Consider the following 17,452-nt stretch of genomic DNA (forward strand, 5'->3'; position numbering starts at 1 on the left):
ATAGAAAAGAATATGGGTGATGTTCTCTGCTTTCATGGCATGTTTGTAGCTGCCAAGTTTCAGCTATAGAAGCACGCAACATCCGGTAGGTGACGCTTGCTTGCTCTCATTGGCTATCGCGGGTATCACGTCAGAGGCAGCCCGATCAAGAGTCGTAAACATCAAACATGTTTGATATTCACGATTTGAGTTTGGGGACGCTCCGTCTCGATGGGGAGCAGATAAATAATTGTAATGACACCACACAATAGAGGATTTTTTGAACAAAAAATCGTTTGCGATAAGCCTTGAATCGGGCCACCGTATGCCAAAAGTCCAGATGGCCAGATGGTCTACTATTTCAGGTCGATTTTTGAAGTGTGGATCCGTGCACACTCTTGCGTGTGCGTCAAGTCTGAGGAGGAGGGGCCGGGTGAAAAAACCAACTCCAATATTTTGAATTTGGACTGCAATACCTAGTTCAACTACTCGGTGTCAATCCTACAGCATCTTTAACCGATTTTAAAACCATGGGAGACCACAGACATGAAGACAGTTTCAACCGATTTTTAGCCTTATAATCCTCTGAATGCACACACTAGACGATTCGACCAGACCACGATACCACACACTTGTCGATTGTAGGAACGATTTCACAGTGACACGAGATCTCACGGAGACTCGCGAGATCAAACGTGACTAGAGAAGAAAACCAAATGGATAACAATCGACGTTGTCAGCTGGCTCTCCTATCGTGCGTTCTGTTTCACAGTGAAAAACAAAGAATAGAAAAGAATATGGGTGATGTTCTCTGCTTTCATGGCATGTTTGTAGCTGCCAAGTTTCAGCTATAGAAGCACGCAACATCCGGTAGGTGACGCTTGCTTGCTCTCATTGGCTATCGCGGGTATCACGTCAGAGGCAGCCCGATCAAGAGTCGTAAACATCAAACATGTTTGATATTCACGATTTGAGTTTGGGGACGCTCCGTCTCGATGGGGAGCAGATAAATAATTGTAATGACACCACACAATAGAGGATTTTTTGAACAAAAAATCGTTTGCGATAAGCCTTGAATCGGGCCACCGTATGCCAAAAGTCCAGATGGCCAGATGGTCTACTATTTCAGGTCGATTTTTGAAGTGTGGATCCGTGCACACTCTAATGGCTAAAACTGCCCACAATCCATTGCGCTTTGGCGAAGGATTCAGTCCAGAACTACAAACACGAATAAAACGCGTTAGAAAAACTACAAACGTGGCGGATGCGCACGATTGAGAGTTAGGTATAGAGGTTTACAAACAGGGGTTTGAGTTACTAATATCAACATTTAACCTGTTAAAAAATATTTATTGTTATCCGTGTTATATTTCATCTGCAACAGCAATGTGAACTTTTATAAACATCCATTTGGTCGTTAACTTTTAAATGCATCATGAGTCGTAAACATCAAACATGTTTGATATTCACGATTTGAGTTTGGGGACGCTCCGTCTCGATGGGGAGCAGATAAATAATTGTAATGACACCACACAATAGAGGATTTTTTGAACAAAAAATCGTTTGCGATAAGCCTTGAATCGGGCCACCGTATGCCAAAAGTCCAGATGGCCAGATGGTCTACTATTTCAGGTCGATTTTTGAAGTGTGGATCCGTGCACACTCTAATGGCTAAAACTGCCCACAATCCATTGCGCTTTGGCGAAGGATTCAGTCCAGAACTACAAACACGAATAAAACGCGTTAGAAAAACTACAAACGTGGCGGATGCGCACGATTGAGAGTTAGGTATAGAGGTTTACAAACAGGGGTTTGAGTTACTAATATCAACATTTAACCTGTTAAAAAATATTTATTGTTATCCGTGTTATATTTCATCTGCAACAGTAATGTGAACTTTTATATACATCCATTTGGTCGTGTACTTTCAAGTGCATCATTATGCATAATCATGCAAGATGATTGACAGGCCAGTTTACAGTGACAGGGTGCGTGTAACAGGTGCGACAGAGCGGTCCTTTAAAGACGCAATTGTGTGACGTGATAGTATGTCCCAAAGCTTGCCTACTCTTCTACTACACACTCAAAAGTGTGTACTTTTTCTTCACCAAAAGAGTACATACTTTAAGGGCGTAGTATAAGTAGGCACATTGAGACGCAGCATAGGTCAAATGGGGAGCAAAGCAAAACATAATGGAAACACAGAACAGGCAGACATGTTACACTATCTGCTAAATTTAGTAATGTAACTTTACAATCGATAATAATGATGTCCTTTAGCACAGTATTCTGACTGATGCTAATAATGGGGTGCTCCTGACAGCCTAACAGGTGCTAGCACTTTAATACTCAACTAGATCAATAAAGACAAAACTACAGTATTGTATTAGAGATGAAACTGACATGCACTCGAAGCCCTGAACAGGTTAGTAATTTCACTACATTTCACTGCTTCTTCTGGCCGCTTCCTCTCATTCATCGAGTCCCGCACATCGATTGCTCTGATCGAAACCATTTGACGGAAGCGCGGAACACACGTGAGCTGATTCGTTTAGCGCAGCGCTGCCAGTCAAGACTAACCAATTTATAATTTATTATCGATTTATTAACGAATGACAAAATCGGAAATGATCACTTTGGTACATTGAGAAGGCAAAAATATTAATAATATTAAAAAGAAAAGAAAAAAACACAGGGCTGCGGGCCAAATCAGCGGCCAGGCCACCGGGAATCGTCCCGGTGCTCCCGATGGCCAGTCCGCAACTGATTCATTAACACTTTCACATGTGCCGCTGATATGATTAGTCAATTAATGTTAGCTGGTCATTTTGTGTCAGGATCAAAAAACAGTGAAATTGTTTTTTTTGTGAAAAGTTCTTTTTTTGGCCAATGAAGCTTTTAGCAATTATTTAAAATGCATCTGATCACTCTACACAATAATCTAGAAACAATGTGAATGAACACCACAACAGCTTAAGCAGCAAACTTTGCAAAACACAAAATTTATGTCAGAGCTGATTCGTTTAGCGCAGCGCTGCCAGTCAAGACTAACCAATTTATAATTTATTATCGATTTATTAACGAATGACAAAATCGGAAATGATCACTTTGGTACATTGAGAAGGCAAAAATATTAATAATATTAAAAAGAAAAGAAAAAAACACAGGGCTGCGGGCCAAATCAGCGGCCAGGCCACCGGGAATCGTCCCGGTGCTCCTGATGGCCAGTCCGCAACTGATTCATTAACACTTTCACATGTGCAGCTGATATGATTAGTCAATTAATGTTAGCTGGTCATTTTGTGTCAGGATCAAAAAACAGTGAAATTGTTTTTTTTGTGAAAAGTTCTTTTTTTGGCCAATGAAGCTTTTAGCAATTATTTAAAATGCATCTGATCACTCTACACAATAATCTAGAAACAATGTGAATGAACACCACAACAGCTTAAGCAGCAAACTTTGCAAAACAAAATTTGTCACTGCCAAAACTTTTGGCCATGACTGTAATTTTTGGTAATCATTTTATTTCAGACAGATGAAAATAAATAAACAAACAAACACTGTCTGATGTATGGAAGCAGTTTAAACATTTTAGACTATAATTTGGTGTAGGTCTGTCACTATAAAACCCTTGCTGGACACAAATTACAGCATATTTCAAAGGCAGTTGCCATAACCCAAATGAATAGTAAAACACTTTAATTGTGTGTATTTTGTTGATATGTGCAGTTAATTATGTTAAAGTTGTTGCGCCCACTTGTGGTTAATAAAGGAACACAGCTGTTTGTTTGGATTTGTGCTTTGAGGTGGTAAACAGAGAAAGACTGCTTTACTGTGGTCAAGGGCAAAGGTAAGGGACCTATTTACACACAGACAAACCAACACGCAGTACGTACACTGACAGAGATAATTCATCACAGACAGAGAGACAGACACACGGACTGTTTTGGTTGGGCAAGTTAAGTGGGCTTATTTGATTAGCTTTCATTCTTTCCTTTACCATTCTGGTTTTCTCAGCATAAATGCATCCACAGTTTGCCATTAGCAATCAGCCTGTGTCTCGTGCAGAGGTCTAAAGGCCTATAGATTTATCTTTATGTGGTGCGCAAGGGTGATTGTAATTGTAAAGGAAAGTTTTTCCAAATTAGTCAGCATTTCTGAGATGTTTCGCACATGTGGTTTGACTCAAAATAAGAGATGATTAAGAATTAAAAAGTGATTTATTTTAAAGATTTTATAATTCAGACTGAAAGTGATTGGTGCTTAAGGTAGGCCAGTGTATGCGTATGCACAGACTGGTTGGAATGTCGTGTCCGTCTAGGTTTCCTGTCTATGAACGTAATCTGCGGGAAACAGGCAACGTTTCCCAACAGTCTCAGCGTGACGATAAGCTGCTTTTTATCAGGGTTATGAGTCCGCGCTGCAGTTGGCACTGGTTGTGTCACACACATATACACACACACAGAGCCTCAGGTGGTCGGACATTGAACGGGGTTTTATGTAAATGGCCAGCGAACGGTGTGAAAAAGAAAACGGAAATGTATCTTTAAGCACATCTTTTCCTCTGCGGACATATATACTTATATACAGGCACACACACGGCTGCTGGAGCTTCTCATTTTTTCCTCAAAGGTCTTTGGGACTGTGCCTATATCACCCCAGCAGGAAGTAGGGGGCGGAATGCCATGGCCGGGGCGGAATGTTCCACAGTTCTAGAATGTGCGGTCAGGAAGTATGAGAGGGGAAAAAGGGAGAACGAGAAGGAGACGAGAATAAGAATGAAAGCGACTCGAAAGTTGTTTATGTCTTAGGTTAAAACGTGTCTTTAGGGTACGGCCGTGTCACTTTTTGACAGTCAGGTGGATTCAGAGGCTTAAACTGAGCTGTCAGGCTTTCACTGACTGACACGATGGCCTTGTTTGCTCAATTAATACTCTTTTGTCTGTGTGTGTGTGTAATGCGCTCGGATGATTCAGTTAAACTTTTATTACACTGGCGCTTACGGTGTGTTGTAGCCCGTAGGCACTCCTTACTTATTTGTTAGCTGTCTTGGTGACTGTTTTCTTTGCATACTATGTATGGAGCTCTTTTTAGTGAGGGGAGTTTGTTCTCTGCTGTTAAAGGGATAGCTCGCCCAAAAATGACAATTCTGTCATCATATACTCAGCCTCATGTCGTTCCAAACCTGTTTGACTTTCTCTCTTCTGTTAAACACAAAAGAAGATACTTAGAAAAATTTATTTTTTGTCCATATAATTGGATCCATTGGGGCAAAAATAGTTGTGTTGCTTGAAAGAAATAAAGTCATAGAGCTTTGGAAAGACACAAGGGTGAGTTTCGACACAAGCGCGTGTGCGTACGTGTGCAAAAACGCGTATTTGTGTAATGTAGGCGTGTATTCGCTGCGGTCTGGCTCATGAAATTCTGAAAGAAATGGTCATTGTGTTGAATACTCTCTTGGGTAATGCTTGCCGTAAATGTGTGTGTGTGTGTGTGTGTGTGTGTGTTTCTCAAAACCCAAAATAATTCTCCCTCTATGTGGTTTCAGGATGGGTCCTACCTTGCTGAGTTTCTGCTGGCTAAAGGTTATAAGGTGGGTAAGCCAATGTAACCCTTAAAGGCATGCTACAAACCCGTCAGAAATCATTCCCACATTGATCTGATGCAAATATCTCACTGTCTGTTAATAATCAAATATGAAAGTTCATAAGATTTCAATTTAAATGGGTTGCATCTCATTTAAAAGTTTAATAAATAAAGAAATATTTGACTGTTCAATTTTTGGGTCAGTTTTTTAATGTTTTTTTTAAGAAGTCTCTTATTCTTATCAAGGCTGCATTTATTTAAAGGGGTCATATGACGTTGCTAAAAAGAACATTATTTTGTGTATTTGGTGTAATGCAATGTGTTTATGCAGTTTAAGGTTCAAAAAAGTAACATTTTAGGTAATTTTTTCAGGATTCTTTGATCAGTAGTTCAAAAGAACAGCTTTTATTTAAAAAAAAAAATATTTTGTAAAATTTTAAATATCCTTGCTGTCACGTTTGATCAATTTACTGTATCCTTGCTAAATAAAAGTATTAGTTTCTTAATAAAAACCTTAGGATGGCAACATTATGGAATTCGTATTTCAAAAGAGTGTTCAATTTTCACAGCTGAAGCATGTGCTTTGCTATTAGCTTTGGAATATATCGAAAATGCACAACAAAAGGATTCTATCATTTTTACGGACTCTAAATCATGCCTTCAAGTAATGGACTCTTTAAAAACTGATCATCCTTTGATCGATTGTATTTTAACCAAAGTGGACCATCTACAGAATCAATTCTATAGTATTATTTTTTGCTGGGTTCCAGGCCATGTTAGGCTTTCAGGAAATGAGCGAGCTGATGCAGCTGCAAATGAGGCTTTTAATCAGGAAGTAAACACGTCAAATTCCTCCCTCAGAGATCAGACCTATTATTAATCGTTATATATTAAATAAGTGGCAAGGAGAGTGGGATACATGTACAAATAATAAATTACATGAAATACATCCGGAAATTTCAAACAGATTTTTAATCCCTTTTAAAACTAGATTTGATCAAGTGGTATTTACCAGATGTCGCATAGGTCATACAAGACTGACTCATGCATTTTTGCTTAAAGGTGAAGACCCTACTCAATGCATGTTCTGCAAGATTCCCCTTTCTGTCAAACATATTTTATTGGACTGTCCAGCTTTTAATGTATGTAGAAAACTCTTTTATGAAGCAAATTCACTTAAAGAGTTATTTAGTATAATTATGGCAGAAAAAGTTTTAGAATTTTGATCATGTTAATGTAAAAAATCTTGTGTAATATAACTTGTGTTTGTTTGTTTGCTGGTTTTTATTGTATTTGTTATACTTGTATTTTTAAATTGTTTTTGACATGAAAATAGCCTTAGATGCTGACATGGCATTAAATAAATATATACTACTACTACCATAAAAACCTTAGTGATCCCAAACCTTTGAACAGTCGTGTACATAAATTCAGTTTAAAATCCTATATACTTAAAAGACTGGAATTTTTCTTGTTTTGGGCAGGTTCACGGTATCCTCCGCAGGTCCAGTTCTTTTAACACGGGCCGGATTGAGCACCTTTATCATAACCCTCAAACACACACAGAAGGAAGTGAGTTTCACATAAACACACCTGGCTGTGATATGCATGTTTTATGATGTTTGTAAATGCATAAGTGTCTTCTAACCTGTGTAAAATATCACTAGGCATTGGATCCACTGGGTGTTGTAAGTTGTTAATTCAGTATTTTTAATTTATTTTTAAGGTATTTTCCTTTACGGTTGCAATCTAAACTTTCCTAAGTTGCATTTGGACTGCAGTTAATCACAGGGAAGACAAAGAAGTTTTCTATTTTTATTCATATAGGGGATGTCATATACACAATGCAGTTAAATATGGTTGTCACTCTTCTTTTAAGTGCTTAATCCTGTTTTGTACAAACAAGAGCTTGCCTATTTATGGGAGTGCCAAAAGTATTCTACGACAGAATTCACTCCCCAAAATTATGTATACAAAAAAAATGCCGGACAGTTATAGTGCCCTACAGTGGGAAAATGCAGTACATACTAAGTTACAGCTGAAAGATGCCAAAAGCTTCACAGGTTTAGAGGTGACTACTGTACTACGTACAGAAAGTTAGTTGGTTAGTTTACGGAAACCAGCTTCCTTTGTGCCAAAATATCCAAATTCTAATTATAAAAGTGTCAGTTTAAGCCCAGTTCATCCATATGAACTGATTCATCCATATAAAATGACCAAATTTAATTTGACCAGGAATTTTCTCCTGGATGGTGGGAGAAGTTTGATTGAAATTGTAATAGTCACTTATTAGTCCCTGTATAAAACATTTGCCATTCAAATAGGTCTTTCAGTCTGTATCTGGCTTTGAAAGCTAAATTAAATAAAATTTAATTCGAAGTTCAAGAAGAAGATTCAAAAATCTAGAAATAGATTCTCCAGTTATTTCTCTCTTGTTTCTCTTTTTTTTTCTTTTTTTTTTGTGCGCTCCATAAACAATTTAATAAACATTTCAGACATGGATATGACCTCTTTGTTTTGGGTCTCTGGTTGTTTTCGCTTAAGTGACAATCTTTAAACTTGAGCCGATGTGGAGGAAAAAATGTTTAAACTTCAAATGTTTCAGATTGCTCTGTCACATTTAAGAGGAATGAAATTCATTCTTTTATTCTGTGCCTTATAGACATGAAGTTGCACTACGGAGACTTGACTGACAGCACGTGCTTGGTAAAGATTATCAATGAAGTCAAACCCACTGAAATATACAACCTTGGAGCACAGTCTCACGTCAAGGTAAAACTCTCTCATTCTCCCAACTTCTAGCTTCCTTTCTCAATATTTCTCAGTCACACAGATGCTCTTTGTCTGTCGACTCTCAAACTCTCCTCCTGGACAGACACAAACTGTTTCATAATGACTTTGGTTTCTTTCTCGGTGTCTGTGAGGTGAACAAATGACCCCATCCAAGTAATACTTTGGAAAGAAAAAAACTCTTAACCAAATAGAGAAGACTTTCTTTCACTCTCTGTTCCTTTACCCACACCCCTAATGTCTAGTCATCTGGGATGAGGTCAGGGGGATGTTAGTCAGAGCGTTGGCCATCATGGTGTGTGTGAACTTCTGTGTGGGTGCTCCACAAGGTAATTTATGGGAAACAAGAACAAACGGCAGTTAAAGTGAGGGAGAGGAAGGGAGAGAGGAAGATGATGGAATAAGAAGATCAAAAGCAGAATAGGGACGAGATAATTCGGAGGGAAACGAATTAGACATTTCTGTTGATATTGTTTCCTTCAGCTACTCATGAGTTCAGTCACAGGAAAAACCAATTAAATCTATTCAGCTGGGTATCAGAGAGAAACAACAGTGTCATGTTTTTTGCTGGAGCTTATTATGTTTCAGCCACACAAAGAAAACAACTGAATGCTCCATAAAACAAGTTCTTTGGAATAATTATACTGACCGGGAATTAAAAGATTTGTTCATCCAAAAAATAAATTCTGTCACCGTTTACTCCCCATCTTCCTTAAAGTAATGCGGCTTTGGTACTACATGAGAAGTGAGAAAACGATGACTGAATAAACATTTTTGGGTGAAATATTCCTTGAAAAGCAAACCATTTATCTTCCGTTGCGTGGTGTAATATTGTTGGTTAATATTATTTTACCACACTCATGTGGCATTTGTTACGGAAGAAAAATGAAAGTAATTTTGGAAGCAGGAAAAGTTACTACACCTTATGAGAGATCATGGAAACTTTTATTGAACAACATGCACTGATGAATCATCCACAATAAGACCAGAGACATTTTATTAAGAAAACGAAGAGTCATTTTTGATTTCCTGCTGTCAAGCTCAATCAAAAACATACTAAGGGGCCATTCACACAGAATGCGTTTTTGACAGACATGTTTTTGCTTGCATCTCACGTCTTTTGCAGTATATCACACATGACACAGCACTCTTTTTGTTAAATCCTTCTTCAGACTGTGCTTTTTTTAACTCCACCCCGCCTCATCTCTCGTTTTTAAACACAAATACGCATCTTGTGTGAACAGCCCCTCAAGTAATTCTTACACTATTTAATGACCGCTTGTGTTTGATAACTACAGTGGCTTCTTTTGGACACTCAAGTCATATTTAAAATGTATCGATGTCATTGTATTATGTATTAGTACAAATAGTGCTTTTCAAGTATTACCACTTTTTTGATCCAGTTTTGGTGGATACATTTACTGTAAGTGTTTTTGAGCTATATTTCTTTAAAACAAATGTGACTTGGTTTGATATTTTGTTATATAATGGCAATACATTCATACATTTTTAAAAATGGCTTAACTGTTCAAATACCTTTTGGAGTGACAGTTTGTCTAAAATGATTCATGAGCCTCAGTGGTTGGTTTGTAAGTCAGTAGGATGGAAAGATCCAGACTGCACCTGTGGGCTGAAAACGTACTGTTAAATACAGCAGCTGCCGTAATATGGAACTAAATAATTCAGGTGGAAACTCACTGCAAAACACTGGCCAAAAGACAGGCATCCATTATACTGAATGGGAGGTGTTCTGGGTGTCCCATCAGGAGGATCATCTGCTGTGATGACAGATAATGGCAGGATGTTCACTGTCACAATGAATTTTGTACCGCTGTGGCTCCTCAGCCGAATAAACAGTACTTTAAGCATAGACATAGGACTAAGGGAGAGTATAGTTCATATTTAAAGATTGCTGTTATACTACGACAACCGCAATCAGGATTGCTATGTGGAAAAATAAACAAGCTTGATTTAATTACACCATCAGTTTAGGCTTGTACGTGTGTGCGTTTGCTGGGAGTGTTCATTAAAGATAGGTGTTTCAATCAGTGCCCGCAGTAATGAAGTGGTAGATCACTGCTACTTTCTGATTGTAGTTTACATTTTTTACTCACCGCACTTTGTTTGGATATGGCAGAAAGAGTGGCAGAGAAAACACATACACACACATGCTCGGTTTCCAGCTTTTACACACAGGGGTCAGCAAAGTGCTATTTTGTTTGAGAGTACCGCATTGGTGGTTTTTTTGTAGGATATTCGTTTATGCTTAAAGGAATGTTTCAGGAAGAAAGTGATGTGCTTTTTTTCCTCCATGCACATTCTGTCTTTGTCTGTGAGCATTTATAGTCTTGTTTATAAGTTATTCAAATAAATCAGATGGAGAAATGACAGAAGGATGACAAGCATAAAGACTGTAATGAACTGTGATTGAGTTGAAATAAAGTCATGGGGTGTTCAGGTCTAATGTTGCATAACAACGTTTGAACATTTGATTTTCTTCTAAGATCTCAGTCACTCTCTGTAATTATGACCAATTAAAATGGGAATGATTGTGTGTGAGAGTGTGTGTGAGTGTGAGTGTGTGTTTTTATATATATATATATATATATATATGCACATATGTAGAGTTCGACAAACCATTCCTGCCTTTATCCTTTTCCTCTTTATTTTACACTTTTAACATTTAACTTTTTTTACGTTCAATGTTGTAATAAAATGTATGCATAATTTAAATTATTATCTGAATTTAAAGGAAAATTATGACAGTGAAAAAAATTGTTATATTTAATAAAAGCACAGTATTCAGTACAAACATACATTGTGTGTATATGATTGTGTTAATTTAAAGAAAGTTTAAATATTATTTTCAATAAATATGATAGATGGATGGATGGATAGATAGATAGATAGATATTCAGTACAAACATATTCCAGTATTTGTATATAATTACATGTTCAGTAGAAGTTTAAGTGTTATTTTCAATAATAATAATAAATAAATCAATGCATTAAACTGATCAAAAGTGATATCAAAGACATTTATAATGTTACAAAAAATTATACTTTTATTAAATGCTGTTCTTTAGGCTTTCTATTCAAAGATATTAAGCAGCGCAACTGTTTTCATTAATAATAATAGAGAATGTTTCACAAGCAGCAAATGAGCATATTAGAATGATTTCTGAAGGATCATGTGACTCTGAAAACTGGAGTAATTGTTGCTGAAAAATCCGATTTGTCATCACAGGAATAAGTTACACTTTAAAATGTATTCTGATAGAAAACTGTTGTTTATTGTAGTAATAATTCACAATATTACTGTTTTTACTGTATTTTTAATCAAATAAATGCAGCCTTGCTGAGCATAAGAGACTTCTGTCAGAAACATTAAAACAATCTTACCGACCCCAAACCCTTGAAAGGCAGTGTGTATCTTTTCAAAAGAAGTTTGTACTAATGATTCTGCTTTGATATGTGCCTGAATAATATCTCTAAATCTAATAATTAATTTAAAATGGAAAAATATAAAAATGGAAAACTTGCAGGGCAGCACCTGTTAGACATGCAGAATAGCATGAAATGTAAGGTAATAACAATAATACAAGTACTGAATTATTCAGGTGGGATATACCAGCTTCAGGAGGTCCATGTGTGCAAACACAATAGAGAGATAAAGGCGTCTATTTACATGTGAATGTGCACTGTTCCGACTGTCATGTCAGGACCTTGTCTACAGCGTGTTGTTTGGGAATGACAGGAACAGTAAAAGAAAAGCCGTAAATAATGTCGGTTCGATGTCAGCGTGCGATCACGGCTTTACTACAAAAGAGCACAGTGTACTTTACATGTTGATGTTTGTATAAGTTTAAACCTTGCGGTTATTATCAAATAACCACAAATGGAGCTGCCTTGTGGGATAGCACACTGCAATTAGTCACGTTTGACCACATCAAACTTAGATCACATGATAAACTGATTTGAAGTGCCACTTTTTTTAGGCTGAGATTGAGAGCCAAGTCACACACACTCACACACTTAGATGGTTGCAAAGTGAATTTTTATGCAAAAAAATCCATAAATTAATGGACCCTGTTTAATTAGAAGAGCTTGATGCTTAATTTAATTTCTTTCCAAATTGAATTTTGACTTTTTTCTTTAATGCTAAAGTAGTTCCGATTTAATTAAGAAACTGAGATCACAAAAAATAACATCTGTGGTATTTGGGCAAGTATTGTTCTGTTTTGACCTTTCCGTTACCTCGAAGCGTTTAGTATGTTTCTCTTCGACTGAAAGTCTGTTTGTGAATGTGTTTTTGTGTTTGCACAGATATCTCTTAGCACCGGCAGAATCTGTTTGCTCATCGTGTTATGTACAGTAGGGTGTGAGTGGCATAAGCTTTGTGTTTGGATTAGTACAGATCTGTAGCTAATATGCAGTTGTTGGACTGGAACGTTGCAGTATGTATCATGTTTTGCGAACATGTTTGATGTGTAACGTAAGTGTTGTCTTGGGAAGACTTTGGCATTGTGTGCATGTTTATAGACTGATGTGACACAGCAGACATGCAAGAGGATGCAGGATTGAGTGACACGCTGAAAGATAATTCAACTTTGGTGAAGTGTAGCACAAAAATCCTTTCTGCTAATGGCGACAGAATTTTTTTAATAAGGTCGTGCTTGCAATGTAGGAGACTTTGTGTAACACTGAGCCTAAGTTTCCTTGTTAGCTAATTAGGTGTCTAGAGGACGCAGGCGCTCTCGCTTTCACACAGATACTTGCAGTTAATTGCTTGTGTAAATCATTCCACTCTTGTCACCTGCAACGACTGACGTCACTGCCAACAAACAGGCCTTTATTCAGTGGCGTTACATCACGTTAAAAACACGATTTTGATTTATCTAAATGACAGCGCCTGTGAAGCAAGTGATTAATTATGAGAGATAAAAATCTCTGCACTGCCATCTGTCACTCATTAAAGGGTGGGAATGCAGATGCATTTTAAACATGTTTGCTTGTGTGGTAGACATGTTGTATAACATGCTCATTCAGACACTGGAAGTGGTAGAAAACTCATATGACATTTAATCTCTTTTTTTTGTTTGCTTTTCAGTAGACTAATCATTATTATCATTATTTAAATTTAACTAATTATTTTTATTTGTATATAAATATTTGGATATTTACAATGTATTACTTTATTATTATTATTTTTTTGTTATTATAATTAATGGGACATCTTTCTTTCTTTCTTTCTTTCTTTCTTTCCTCAGTAGACTAATTATAATCATTATAGTTTTTAGTTGATACTTTGTATAAATATTTTAATTAAATAAAATATTTTATTATATTATTAAATCTTTCTTTCTTTCGCTTTCTTTATATTCCTTTAATCAACACTTTATTTTTAAACAAATTAATTTTTAAAAAGAGAAAAATCATGGTAGCCCAAGTACATTGAAGATAATCGGAATAGAACATGTCCCCAGGTCAATAAGAGGAGGTGATAGGGTCAATAGGCTTTTACAGAGAGAGTCCTTTTGGATCTATACACTGAAAGCAACTAAACTTCCAGGCTTAAATGGGGAATTAGACCTGGTACCTTTTTTGTAATAAGAATTCAGATTTGGAAGTGTTATATTGGTGATCTTGTTTTTTGTTTTTTTTCTTTCTCTCCCTTCTTTATACATGATTATATTGTGTTTGATTTCATTTGATATGTAATCGTCAAACTTCCTCTCTATTGTTTGTCCTGTGTAGAACGACCAGGTGATTGTTATTTGACTAATTAACTGCTGCTTAAAATGAACTCAGATTGTGTTTGTTACTCACACCCTGACGAAGGCAAAATAGCCGCAACGCGTAGGTATGCACTTGTCACCTGTTTTTAAAACTTATAGCCATGATGAAATAAAGGCTTTTTAAATTTTTTTGAATAAGATTCGAGTGCCTTGGATTACTAATGATGAAATAAAGGCTTTTTTAATTTTTTTGAATAAGTTTCGAGTGCCTTGGACTACTATTATTCTTACGAGTTGAATCATCCCTTGCACCCAAAGAGCACCGAGACTAGAAACCCAATACCTCGTGCAGCACTTCTTTTGCATTCTTTATTTCGAGGAATTAATTTTTATATTGACATTTTCTTCATTTATTTTAAATTACTTTTATTTATTAATCCTTTTTTTATATTGTTTGTTTATTTTTTATATTCATTTATAGTTATTTCTTTTCTTTATTTTCATTTATTATGTTTAATTAATTCCCAAATGATCATTTGTATGTGTGTACATTGAGTTGGCCAGTTTTAGACATTGACATAGTTTGTCAATGGCAACCCAGTTGTGTTGATGGTCTTATTTGGGTATGAGTTACTCAGCTTTGAAAAGAAACGACCCAACAAATGTGACATCTTTGGCAAGTGGCAACATAAAGCGCATCAAGCAGTCACGGCTTTAATCCAGGGATTAAAACGGCATTAAACTTGTCAAAAAAAATAAAGCAGTTTTAAAGTCTGTAACCTTACGTAAGCCTTGACTGCTCTACATTAGGCAAATAAAGATGTGTCCTATGGTACACCTTGTCTTTTTTGGGAATATTCAGTCCTAGAAAATGGGTTAAGATGGCTTGACTTATCAACGTCGAGCTGCTTTAAAATTTTGGAAGTAATCTGACTGACATGGTATGTCTGAATAATATGCCAATCTCTGTGAATTCACTAGCACAAGCACTCAACGCTTGATTGAGAGGTGGAAAATAGCCGTTTACAGAATAAAAGCAGGTATTGCAATGAACAATTCATCCTTTGTGCGGTGTAAACGGACACATTCCTGTCTCATGCCCTGCCCTAAAGGAGTTAACATTAGTCAAGAGAAGCATTTAGTATTTAGTTTTATTAGCTTTTAGTTTTTATTGTTATTTATTATCATCATTATTATTATTATTGCCATTACATCAGGTAATGACCTTGGCAAAATTTTGAACAGAAGTATGGAATGAAAGAATAAAAATAAAGGATGGTACTTTGGATCATAGCATTACCAGAGATGTTGGCTCAAGTGCCTGGAAGACTAGGATCAGGAAATATTCAGCTGCAGATTAGTATCATAGTGTGTGATTCCAAAGTAAACTCTGAAAATGATTAATGATGTTTAAGATTATGATGAATGTAAAGTAGGATGCAAGAGAAGAACTTAAGTTCAAAAACATAAGACTCCAGTTATCACGTTATTATACAGAGAAATGTTATTAAGCCTCGAAGTTTGTATTTCCATCTTTTGTTTCATGCAAATTAGTGGAAAAATCTCAAAATCTCCACATTTTTGCTTTCTCATTTAAAGCAGAAACCTCTCTGGTTCCCTTTTCTGTTGTGCAAGTCATTGCGCTCTCTCTGTAGTCAACGCTGGTGCCACTTGTCTGCATGACCTTTAGATATGTACTATATACAAGTAGGGCTCAACAATAAGTATATATTTTTTCCCTAGTCAGGCCAGCAGTTACAATATGTGCAGCCCTGCCAATATTTTCACAGGCCCCACCATATAAAAATTATTCAGTTTATATTTAGAAACGTGTGTCTGATAAATGTACATTTTATTTTTATTTTATTTTATTTATTTTATTGCTTATTACACAGCTACTTGCCAAATAAATGAACATTAAATACAGATTTGAGTAAAAACTTTATTATTTAAGAGTGCCTCTTATACAAGAGACTTTTACAGATATGTAGTAAATTAGTTGCCTTGGACAACAGTCAGTTTTGTGAGATTTATGGATAAATCAGACCAATCAGAATCAAGTATTTCAGAGTACTGTGTAATAATTTTAATTTGTTTGCTGTTTCAAGACTACCACAAGTCATTATCCTCCTCTAAAGCTCATCTATGTTAGCCAGCTAGATAACATTACATATTTAATTCAGAATTTTAATTATAACATTTTCAAAAATTATATGGTAATGAATTTGGTCTGCAGAGAGACCTACTAGACACCAGAGTATATAATTACAACTATTTATAGCTTGGAAGCATTCATCATCTTCTCTCAAAATAAACAAGCAGGTCAAGCACTCATATTTGATATTTTTGTTAATCGGAAGCACGTTGTGCTCATTGCTTTTAACAAAACTGAGGTGGATGCTCAGCGATGCAGATCTTGGCATATCAGTTTGTGCATTGTCAGTGTTTCAACAGTCTGTAGGCTTCTTGACGTACAGATAAGCGCACACAATAGCTCACATCATTCTTTCGAGCTCCTAAATGACAGCACCTGTCAACTGTGATGACACATGTGCTGTGTGTGTCAGAGAGTTGGTTCAGTCGGAGACCACTCACATGTGGTAGTTGTTGGTTGCTGTCAGCACAAGGTTAACTGTCAGTGTCTACTGTCAGGAGTTGAACAGAACCTTGTGTGGGACTGCGCTGTTCTCAAGCAAATGAAATAGCATGATGAAAAACGTGTGGCTGGATTATATGGATTGCACTATACTCTTCCTTTAGAAGTGTTTGCACAAAGCCCAGACTTGAACACCTTAGGGATGAATTTTGAAAGCCTACTGTTAGCCAGACCCAACGTCAGCGTCTGACCTCACTGATGCTCCACTCTCTGAATGGGTGCAAATCCAAAAGTCATGTTCCAAAATCTAATGGAAGACCTTCCTGGAAGAGATTTGAAATTAAATGTTAAACAAAACACACAAGCATTGGTGAGGTCAGGCACTGATGATGGGTGATGGGGTCTGGCCTGCTCTTCCAATTCATTCCAGTGGTTTTCAAAGGGGGTTCAGGTCTAGACTTTGCTGGCTGGTGAAGCTCTTCCACACCAGATGTAATTATTTAAAGTGGTGGTTTATTGCGATTTCACTTTTTTAATGTTAGTTAGTATGTAATGTTGCTGTTTGAACATAAACGGTATCTGCAAAGTTACGAAGCTGAAAGTTCAATGCGAACGGATATATAGTCTTTTAAAATTCTGGCAGTTTATTGCCTTCAAAAACGGCTGGTAGGGACTACAACAAGTTACTTCCCGGGTTCGTGACATGACATAAACCCAGATAAACCCCGCCCTCGGGAAAAGGCAGCAAAAAAAGGCAAAGGGG

General features: G+C 36.7%; 1 protein-coding gene across 3 annotated transcripts in view; it reads left to right on the top strand.

Annotated features, from left to right (window-relative positions):
- The window catches only part of LOC107721371 (GDP-mannose 4,6 dehydratase), a 70,604-nt gene that overhangs the window by 7,507 nt on the left and 45,645 nt on the right, over positions 1-17,452 (top strand). Inside the window, exons 1-4 of one of the 3 annotated variants that reach the window (XM_016529355.1) lie at positions 2,290-2,404; positions 5,528-5,572; positions 7,050-7,137; positions 8,228-8,337. In XM_016529355.1, the coding sequence (XP_016384841.1) occupies positions 2,372-2,404; positions 5,528-5,572; positions 7,050-7,137; positions 8,228-8,337 (276 nt within the window). In that variant the 5' untranslated portion in view covers positions 2,290-2,371. Of the gene's footprint in view, positions 1-2,289; positions 2,405-5,527; positions 5,573-6,542; positions 6,708-7,049; positions 7,138-8,227; positions 8,338-17,452 lie in introns of those variants that run through there. The other 2 variants (XM_016529354.1, XM_016529356.1) reach the window with 2 other exon arrangements.

This window comes from Sinocyclocheilus rhinocerous, unplaced genomic scaffold (assembly GCF_001515625.1).
Source record: "Sinocyclocheilus rhinocerous isolate Xijiao unplaced genomic scaffold, SAMN03320098_v1.1 scaffold271, whole genome shotgun sequence".
Lineage (NCBI taxonomy): Eukaryota > Metazoa > Chordata > Actinopteri > Cypriniformes > Cyprinidae > Sinocyclocheilus > Sinocyclocheilus rhinocerous.